Source organism: Zerene cesonia, chromosome 3 (genome assembly GCF_012273895.1).
Source record: "Zerene cesonia ecotype Mississippi chromosome 3, Zerene_cesonia_1.1, whole genome shotgun sequence".
Lineage (NCBI taxonomy): Eukaryota > Metazoa > Arthropoda > Insecta > Lepidoptera > Pieridae > Zerene > Zerene cesonia.
In genome coordinates this window covers 9433226-9443838 of record NC_052104.1, presented here as the reverse complement: position 1 = coordinate 9443838, position 10613 = coordinate 9433226, and the positions used below count along the sequence as shown (strand labels likewise).

General features: G+C 39.9%; 2 protein-coding genes across 2 annotated transcripts in view; one reads left to right on the top strand and one right to left on the bottom strand.

The window, feature by feature from the left end:
- The window catches only part of LOC119837972 (serine/threonine-protein kinase fray2-like), a 61294-nt gene that overhangs the window by 14780 nt on the left and 35901 nt on the right, over positions 1 to 10613 (bottom strand). The window lies entirely within an intron of this gene.
- LOC119839459 (programmed cell death 6-interacting protein-like) overlaps positions 5555 to 10613 on the top strand; it is an 8553-nt gene continuing 3494 nt past the window's right edge. Inside the window, exons 1-10 of the mRNA XM_038365723.1 lie at positions 5555 to 5805; positions 5920 to 6038; positions 6110 to 6237; positions 6309 to 6462; positions 6827 to 6951; positions 7089 to 7190; positions 7464 to 7680; positions 8086 to 8209; positions 9820 to 9997; positions 10381 to 10593. Of these exons, the coding sequence (XP_038221651.1) occupies positions 5606 to 5805; positions 5920 to 6038; positions 6110 to 6237; positions 6309 to 6462; positions 6827 to 6951; positions 7089 to 7190; positions 7464 to 7680; positions 8086 to 8209; positions 9820 to 9997; positions 10381 to 10593 (1560 nt within the window). The 5' untranslated portion in view covers positions 5555 to 5605. The remainder of the gene's footprint in view (positions 5806 to 5919; positions 6039 to 6109; positions 6238 to 6308; positions 6463 to 6826; positions 6952 to 7088; positions 7191 to 7463; positions 7681 to 8085; positions 8210 to 9819; positions 9998 to 10380; positions 10594 to 10613) is intronic.

Here is a 10613-nt window from a genome sequence, read left to right as displayed (position 1 = left end):
GGCGGCGCGGGCCGGTACAGCCGCGAGTTGGGGACGGGCCGCCGGAACACGCGCTTCCGTCTGCGACCCCGGTTCGAGCTCACTCTGTCCGCTTTCCGCTTCGATTGAGTGGCTGGGCCCGGATAGCTATACGGTCGAAGAAAAATCGTTATTCCCAAATATTGCTACTAAACATACCTATATATCTGATAAATGCTCGTCTGTATGACGGCACCCTGCTTTATAGTTACAGAACACCAATAATGTATTTCTCAAAAAAAAGCTCAAGACATGTACTTACAGGCGCGGATTGGGCGTGTAAAGAGGGCGCGGGCGGGCGGGGGCGGTGCGCGGGCGGGTGGGGACGGGGCGCGCGCGCCGTGGAGCGCCTAGGTCGATCACATCCACTCCTGTCTCACTTGCCGAACTAAAAGTATAACATATAAATTTAAAAAATTGCCGTTATATTTCGGCCGTTTTTGTTTTATGCTGAAGGTTAAACCTAATCCCAAGAAACATATCAAAACAATGTAGAAAAAGTGCAAAGATATTCCTGCGCAGCGATCAATAGCAACAATTTAATAATGAGAGATGTTTGCTACGGGTTCCGTGGCCTGTAGGCCTTGCAATTTTTTTTTATTTGCATACATATATCCTATGAAAGCAACGACTCAGTATTGTATACGACTCCTCAGCTATTCATACCTTAGTGCTTACTTATGAAATGTTCTTTTTTATCTCGGGGAAACATCTCATGTCCACGAAAAGATCCATAATGATGCATTTGAAGGAAATTTAAAAATTCCGATAAATAGCGCTTTATTAAAAATGTGACATGTTACATGATAGCAGTTCATCTTCTCTCACCACGCGGGCGAAGCCGCTTGTGAAATGTGAATCTTTGAATTCACTGCGAGGAAGCATTAAGTCATTCGCATTTTGCAAATCATAGTGAATAGCGAGTAATATATGGAAGCTGAGATTGAGGAGCAATACTTTTTTTAAGCAAAAACCATCCAAGACAATCATAAAAATTGGGTTAGTTGAAACCACAAAGCAGGGTTAATGCTCCTAGCGCGATCGATGCGCGGTCTGGCAGTGCTGATTGCCGCTCATAAATTCGTTGCGAGATCTCACATATATCTATGTGTTATTTTGGTTATTCCACTTTCACAGAATTTCAAAACGGCGTCATGTAATAAAGAGTCTAGACTATTTTCGATCGACTCCTTAATTAAACATGTACAAGGTGATACGTACCCAATCTCTTCGAAGGGCTGTTCTCTGAGATGGGAGGGCACCACGATGATTTCTTTCTTGGTACTCTTAGCCGGTGTCCGCTCTGCGGTGTATCTGAGGAAAGCATTACTTTAAAGCGATGAAATCTATTTTTTTAGAGAGATCTTAAATAAATAATACTTATAATTTATTAATAATTAATAATAGTTATTTTTTCAGGAATCAAATAGAACAAAAGCTTACGATTTGTGATCAGTAGGTAAGTGTAGGTCAAGCGGAAACTAGTCCACAACACGTAATCGTGCGTGTTAATAGCTTGATGTGTATGGTCTGCGATATGGCTGTGCTTATGGCTTGAATAATGCAAAAACTAGAATATTTACAATACCATTATGCATGTAATCGATTCATTTATATGTGTATATATATAGAAAAGCGAAAGGTCACTAAATCATTCAACACGAAATCTCTTAAAGCACCCGACGTACAAGTTTTGTTTAATTTTTATGTCATCGTCGGCAATGGATATGGTACCCACCATATTATAGTAAGCTCTACCACCGCCCATGAACATTTGGAGAGGCTTCAGGTCGATTGCAAACCTTACGCCTTATTTTGCCGACTTCAAATCGGAAAGGGAGAGAGGGAAAGGATTGACGAGAGGAATAATGGAAAGGACTAAGTAGGGTCAGGAAAAGGATATGGGCCTCCGGCTCCCCCAATCACCGAACGAAACACACATATACGATTTAGTATGAAATACTTTACTTTAAGGTTAAGAGAGACATTAATGAATATCCTCCGATAAAGTTGCAAAATTAATAAAATAATGAATACCCATATAGCTGCTTGAACATTATTATGATTGAAAATATGTATGAAAGTTACAAGTTAAAATATGTTTAATGTAAATATATTATAACGCTTGTATTATTAAAAGATATCACCCTCTCTGTTTTCACACTCACAATCACGCATAAAAATCACCTTAAAATCCCAAGCTGGATAGTACACAAACTGCGTAGTGAATACGTGGCCAAGTCGTGACCAAAACAAAAGCACACCTCAAAAATATGAATCGATTTCAAGAGCAACAGTTAGTTTTATTGTGATCCGCAATACTCTGCAAACCGTCTCGTACATATTTTGTACAAATTACTTCCATATCCAGACTCCGTGTGTTATTCCAGAACACTACTTACATGAGAAAGAAACTGTAGGTTGTTGAAAGGCGCAAGCCGTTTCCACTGTGCTGTCTCCGAGTATTCGATACTACGCCGCGCGAAAAAAGAAATCTCATCGCGCATGCTCAATGTATGATATACCTACATATCATATTCTGTTTATGCATAAAATAGTATCTTAAACGTTAGAGCTCAAAGTAAATATCTATACCTTCCAATATAATGCTGAAGAGTTGGTTTGTCTCCTATTTTTCGTTAACTGTATCAACTTATCGATGGAGGCTATATAACATCTCGCTACCTACAGCTGTGAATACGAGTTTTCAAGCGACTATAAATAATGGGAAAAAGTATTCCTTTTGACAGCAGACGCAGCTGCGTGGGTTGGCCAGTAAGATAAAGAGAACAGAATTGGAGACATTTGTTGATGATAAATTCATTAGTAGAAGGTATCTCCCAAAAGTAAGCAAACACTACCACACTAATTACACTTTCACACTAATATTATAAATGTGAAAATTTGTTTGTTTGGATGTTTGTCCATCAATCACGCCTAAACTACTGAACGGATTGAATACAGATTGGATTGGTATATAGACAGGGTATAAACTGACTTGGGTGATAGGATTTATCCCGATTAAACGCTCTCTTGGGATAACAAAATGATAAATCATTCATTAATGTCCTTATTCCACGTGGGCAAATCTACGGGCGGAAGTTAGCATACATACTATAACTACTGGACGGATTTGAATGAAAGTTTTTTTTTTTTTGTTGTATAGTTATGTTAGATGTGGGCAACATATCCTACTATCCTATTTGTACTAATATTATAAATGCGAAAGAATGTAAGGATGTGTGTGTTTGTTGCTAAAAACTACTGAACCGATTGCAATGAAATTTAGTACGTAGACAGCTGGACAACTGGAATAACATATAGTCAACTTTTTATCCCGATATTCCTTCGGGATACGGACTTACGCGGGTGAAACCGCGGGGCGCAGCGAGTAAGCTATAATTTATTTCGGAAACTGGAACATCTCTGCCTTCTGCCATATAAAAAAATTATTACACTTGATGAGCATTTTCTGCTGAGTATAAATTTGAAAAACTGAAACACCTGATATGAAACACCTTTTTTGTGGTGATTCTCGATGTAAGCCAGAAGGGCTCACCCTGGTAGCTCACGCTCACAGGCGTGTTCTATCGCCGAGTCTAGCCGCGCATTGGCTTTGATTATTTCGTCGTCGGAGTCGATCAGGACGTGTCTCAGTCTCCTCCGAGTCCGAGTGGGATCGGGTTGCAATTATGAAACACCAAGAGCCCAACTACGCTATAACATGTATACGGAAGAGGTTTTAGCGAACATTGTTCAGTGTGATGGGTATTTTCTGATGACTTATAAAAATCTAAGGTTTGTAACTTCCGATGTAAAACTTCAAGAGTCCAGCTACACTATAACATATATAGAAATTATGTCTTAGCAAAATTGAGTTGTTCATTCTGATGGGCATTTTCTGTCGATTTCGGGAAGAAAAGTTCTTCCTCCAGCTTATTTACGTTCAAAATTCAGGCGCAAGAAATCGCGGCCACCAGCTATTATGATCAATATTTTAAACGGTGTACACGTACTTTATCTAGCTTATTTGTTTATTGCTAGGTCGGTAATTATTTATCTAAAACTTAACTATATATTATTGTCATTAACATTCCCCTATTTTTTATCAAACTGTCAATGTCTGTTGTACAAAAGATCATGTTTAAAATGCAATGTATAGTTTTCGTTGTTGGAAATAAGAGTGAATCGCCAAATATGTTGCTAAGTGTAAAAATCGGGAACGGCTCGACCAATATGGCAAACCATTTAAAGGTTTTTTAAAGGTACAATAAAAGTTTCTTTAAAAAGAAATACGTTTAACGGCTGAAACCGGAACAGACCGCTAGTCCTTAAATAAGTAAAGAGAACCTCTCAAAATGTCAGACGACACACAATCTAGCCCTAATGAATGTGCATTGCGTAGCCATGCTGAGTGTGCGTCATGGACCGTGGACGTTAGATAGTAGTTGCGGCATGGCCTTGTGAGAGATGTGATGTGAGAGAGGAGAGTTATTCAAGTATTTTATAATGTGTAATCGACATTTGTGAATAATTTTTTTTTTTTTATGTTTATATTTGTGAATAAGCAAATAATTTGTTCTCTTTCTTAATTTCCATCTGTATTGCATCATCGAGACATTTCATTTCATTCAATAATCCCAAAATTTGGGATGGATTAGAGTTAAGACCTACACCAAACTAGAAATGAAATATTTTACTTACGGTTTTTTAAGTAAAATTGGTTTTAACACCATGTTTGTTATATTTAATATTCACAACAAATTTATTTTTTTATTTAACTTTATATTCTAAAATGACACTTAAAACTAGACAAGGAATGGAAATCTGTTTACAGCTAGGCCATGAAAAAACAAATGAATATACTATATATTCTCCAAAACAGAAGATATATTAAAACTAGCGACGCGCCCGGGCTCTGCACGGGTGCAATAATACCCGCAAATCTTCCTTTTGAATCACTCTATCTATTAAGAGAAAACCCATCGAAATTTCTTGTGTAATTTTATAGATTTAAGTATACACACAGACGGCGGAAAGCGAAAAGCTTTGTTTTTGCTATACGGCTAAAATATCAATTTACTGCTAGTCCGGTCAATACAGATATTAGGAGGTACCTAAATTCACATCGAGCTGAAAGTTAGTAAAATTTTTCAAAACAATTTTCTCAAAATTGCATTTTTTTTGCGATTTCCTTCAAAACTGAATGTTTTACCGCAAAATTACCCGAGACATTTGTAGATCGTATAATTATCTATTAGAAACGTATAAATATTTTTTTCCTAGTTTTTAGGAAAAAATCTTTTCAAAAACATGTAAGCGTCTTTTAACAGGACTATAGGACATAACAAAACGAAGGTCTAAGTATCTATTAGCATAATTATATGCCTATTCATAATTCATAATGGGAAGTATTCGATTAAATACCTATAATATCAGGATTTTTATTTATCTATTACAAAATAAGTTTTTGTAAGTTTTTGCTACTGCCAACATTTGTATTTATTTGTCATGTGTCAAATGTAATTTTTCTGTAAGATCACTTATCACAAATCACAATTCACAAACAAAGTCATTGAAGCTAGAAATGGCTGAGCTATTAGCCGTCCCGTTTAAAAAATCTTCTGACGTAGACATCGTCAAACCATTAAAAAATTTGATTCAAAATACATACAGTGGAAGTGAAAGTACAGAAGACTTTAGCGATGCGATCAACGAGCTGAGCCGTCTGCGGACCGCAGCTATTTGGAAAGTGTTCGAGAAGTCTTCACTAGACGTTCTGTACAGGTATGTTAGCACAGTATGAGTCATTCATTATTATTGAATCATACTTCAAATTAATAAAACTTATCGCTGATACAAATGCAAGCCGCTTAGTTTATACTTTTACACTTTTTCTAGTTACTATGACCAACTTGTATCGTTGGAGAGTAAGATCCCACCACAAGAAGTGCAGATTCCGTTTAAATGGAAGGATGCCTTCGACAAAGGATCAATTTTTGGGGGTAGAATGAGTCTCAGTAAGTACAAATGTCAAATACTATTATTTGTATTTTGTTATTGTCGGAAATTAACTTACTATGTATTGTAGCAATAAGCTCTTTGGCTTATGAAAGGATGTGCATCCTGTTCAACATAGCAGCCATGCAGAGTGCTATAGCTGCTCAACAGCCTCTGGATACTGAGGAGTCTCTCAAATTAGCTGCTAAATTACTGCAGGTACTTAACTCCTCTTCTATGGTCATAGACATTCTCTGACACTTGTGTGATATACTTATTTAAATTTACAGCAAGCGGCTGGTATTTTTACATATCTGAAAGGGAACATAATGCTGGCAGTGCACCAGGAGACCACTCCTGACCTGAACCCCGACACTCTCAATGCTCTGTCACAACTGATGCTTGCTCAGGCACAGGAAGTCATTGCTTACAAATGTATCAGAGGTAAAACCTTAACTGAATGAACCTGTTACATAATATATTGTATTTATTTATTACACTTTATGTTGAGTGTGTTTGCTGAAACTCATATTGAATCAAAGCAAATGTTTCTTAAGAAAGTCTAGATGAATAAAAAATTATTCCTGATGATCCTTGATGAGTGCCAAAAATTTATTATGATTGCTTGATACAAAGTGAGACAAAAATGTTATAAAAAGCACACAGTATTGAAAATTCACTGGCATATCCATGTTTCGCTAATGGTTTTCAAATGAAGGAATAGATTATTTCTTTGCCATAATTTGATCAGGTATAGAATACCAGCTATAGTATATAATTTATCTTTACAATATAATTTAATTTTAAGATGAAATGAAAGAAAGTATGGTGGCTAAGGTGTGCGCACAGTGTGAAGAGCTCTTCACAGATGCCCTGCGCTCTATGCAGAAGGATGCACTGAAAAATTTATGGGAAAGAGATTGGCTGTCCACTGTGAGTGATGTCACATGTTATTTAAATTATATGGTTCTAACATTTTCTCAAAGCTATTAAAATTATTATTATAATTATATACAGTATTAAATATTATACTTCTAGCATTTTGTCTCATTGTTTTTCGTTCATACCAGATAAGCACGAAGCAGGCTATATTCAGAGGACTGACCCAATATTATCAGGCTCAAGTGTGCCGAGCCAACAAGAGTGTCGGGGAGGAGATCGCTAGGCTACAGGTAAATCTAATATGGTTTGGGGAAAATTTATATCTTCAATTTGTTATTTAGTTCATAATTATACATTATAATATTAGCAACTAAGACTAAGGATAATTTTAACAAAACAATAAATATATCATAGTAAGTTTTGTTAGATAGAAATTGGTTATAAAATTTAATTAATTATTCTATATTATTATTATTACTTGTATTTAACTATATATCAATATCTTCAATGAATTTAGTCCTAAATGAGATGAGTACACGAGTGAGGGCGGCGGGTGTGCGCAGGTGGCGAGCGCGGAGCTGCGCGCGGCGCCGAGCGGCGCGGGCGGCGGGCGCGTGGGCGACGTGGCGGCGCGGGCGGCGCGCCAGCTGGCCGCGGCGCAGCGCGACAACGACTTCATCTACCACGAGCGCGTGCCCGAGCCGCGCGCGCTCGACCCCGTGCCGCGCGCGCCCGTCGCCAAGCCGCTGGCGCCGCCGCCGCGCTGGGGCGCCGCCGCAGGTCTCGCTCCTGTCCACTCTCTTGTTTCCGTTTCCCGTTTACACCGAAATTTTGTTTTCCCGCTATTTACTACTCCCGATTTTGTACTACGACGATGGAACTGTGTTATTTTAAAAGAGTATCGGTTATTAGTCATTACCCACTTTGCGTAATGGACAATCGGTAAAATTTAAATAGTTAGAACTCAAAAGGGGGTCGTATTCAATATCAGTCGATCGTAAGAAGAATATACTGCAATTATACAAAACTGTCTAATCAATTTAGTCATTCGATAACAAATCGCAGCCGGTCCCAAAGACTATACACAAAGTGAGGGTAGTTGGGCCGCTTCAGCTTTGTATACGATTGGATAGCTAGACAGGTAACGAAAGGCGGCATGTGACAAGGCGTGCTTGTGTCTGGCAGACCTGTGGGAGCGGCTGCTGCCGGCGGCGGTGCACGCGGCGCTGGCGGCCAGCGGCGCGCGCCGCGCCGAGCTGGTCGGCGCCGAGATCAACCAGCTGCGCGACGCCACGCAGCTGCTCAACAGGTCGGCGCTCGCGCATTTACTTGCCTTCCGCTCTAACTATTTATTTAATTATTTGGCCGGTCAAATTTGTTTTTGTTTTTGTTTGGCCTGCCTGAAAATGGATCTTTATGGCGATCGTTTCATAAGTTTGATTATAGGTGACCCTTTTAGCAAAGGCGACTCTCCCTCACTCATGTCCCGCGGTAAGCTTCAGCTCATCGTCCCAGCTTAGTTATTGTCGTCCTCGCCGTCTCTCGGATACCTATATAACGATATTTTGGGTCCACTTTTTTTTGCATCTCGACATATGGTTCCAGTGCAGTTTCTTTTCTGTTATGTTCATTTTTAAACACACTGTAGAGCTCTCATTGTGCATAGTTTGGACCATCTTCCCGAGTGCCTTTGGATTTTCATCTGGTAGAACCAGATTGTCCGCAAATCAAAAGGTGGTATAGTTTTCTTTCGTCTGTGTTGAGGCCTAGACGTACCCAGTTAAGGATGCATTAGTTTTCTAAAACTGCTGTAAACCCAGTTTGGGGAAATTGGATCTCCCTTTCTACCTCCTCTCCTCCTCTCTAGATCCGGAATTCTTTGCCCAAGATTTCCAGTTGGATTTTTGCTTTGGTAATATTAGTAGCATTAACCTAAATTCTCCCATGTTGTTTTATAACTAATGCAATCGATTGCCTTTTGCGAATCTATAAAAGCTGGCTACAGTGTCTTGCTGAATGAATTATACTTCTCAATTATCTGCTTGACTGAGTGGATGTGATCTGTCGTAGAAAGAATTTGTCCGGTCCTGGTGCCTTTTTCTTTTTTAATAATTCAATAGAGCAATCTCTTTTTAAGTCTTAAATAAGGGCTTCACCAATCTTGCCTTTTTTACTTCGCTTCCCAAAATGTCAGATTCACACTTCGGCAGTCAGCTTAGATGTTTGTGTGAGATGGTGCTTACATGCGACTTTGTTTGAATAAAGTCTTTTATAAATTTCCATGACTAGTTTGTTTATTCTTCTTTTTACTTCTTTTTTCCCTAAGGAAATCTAATTTAGACACCCACTCTTTTCGTCTTTCCTTAAGTTCTTTTAGAGCTTTTCTTACACAACGTTTCCTCATATATAGTATTTGTCTCTCTAACACTTCTGGACTTTTATTTTTACAATCTCTCCTACTCATCGATTTATTTGCTTTTTTTGGTTATTATTTTGGTTTTCTTCGCTTTTCTATTGAGACAGTAACTAATTTTTCTGTGTGTTATCAATATTTGTGTGACTATTTGCTTTCGGTGGTATAAGTAGTCATACTTCAACTCCTTGTGACTACTTTTACTTTTTACAAGCTATCGTAGATTGTATTTTTAATGACAGGTTATAGCAATGATGTGGTTGAATTTCCACAACTCGACGTTGAACCTCTACTTTGCTCGATATTATGAGTGTAATGTACAAATTTCCCTCCTAAACGGCTCGAACTCCTCTGTGAATTTCGGCATTATATAAGGTACTCTACTCCGCGAAAGCTGCAAGTTTCATGATGACGGTTAGAGAATGGGAAAGAAAGTAAGCAGTCGACCGTTTCTTAGAATGGGTCGTCTATAATATTGAGTGCGAACGGACATGTTGCGCCCGCAGCATCCTGGCGTCGCTGAACCTGCCGGCGTGCATCGAGAGCGAGAGCGGCGGCGGGCTGCCCGAGTCCATCCGCAGCAAGGCGCGCGCCGTGCGCGAGGCGGGCGGGCTGCCCGCGCTCGCGCAGCTCATGGCCGACCTGCCCGACCTGCTGCAGCGCAACCGCGACATCCTCAACGAGGTGCGCTCCCGACCCTCGCTTACTTTCTATTCATTAGCCGTCGAACGATCTCAAATTCATCTAAACATATATTATTCCAGCTAAGACATTGCACAAACATACGCACTACTGCATTATCCACATATTTCGCATATCGCGTACGCACACTCACGGGTGAGATATAGTGCGACGTTATGGGGAATTACCGTCAATGCAAACGAATTATTTAAAGTACAAAAAATACATAAGAAACTTTGTTCAAATAAAACCATTGATGTATCATCGTTTAATATGTGCTCCTTAGTTAGGATTGCAACTGAATGTGTCCGCACAACTAGCTTTCAGCTTTCACTGGGGAAATCTTGTCGATTAGTATATAAAGCAGGGGGCTGGGTGTGTGGCAGGCAGACCGCATGCTGCGCGAGGAGGCGGAGGCGGACGCGGCGCTGCGCCAGCAGTTCGGCGCGCGCTGGGCGCGCACACCCTCCGACCAGCTCACCGAGGCCTTCCGCGCCAACAGCGCCAAGTACGCGCAGATCATCGACAACGCCGTGCGCGCCGACGCCATCGTGCAGCAGAAGTTCCAGCAGCACAAGGAGGTGAGCGCCGACACGCTCGTACACACCCGTACACACCC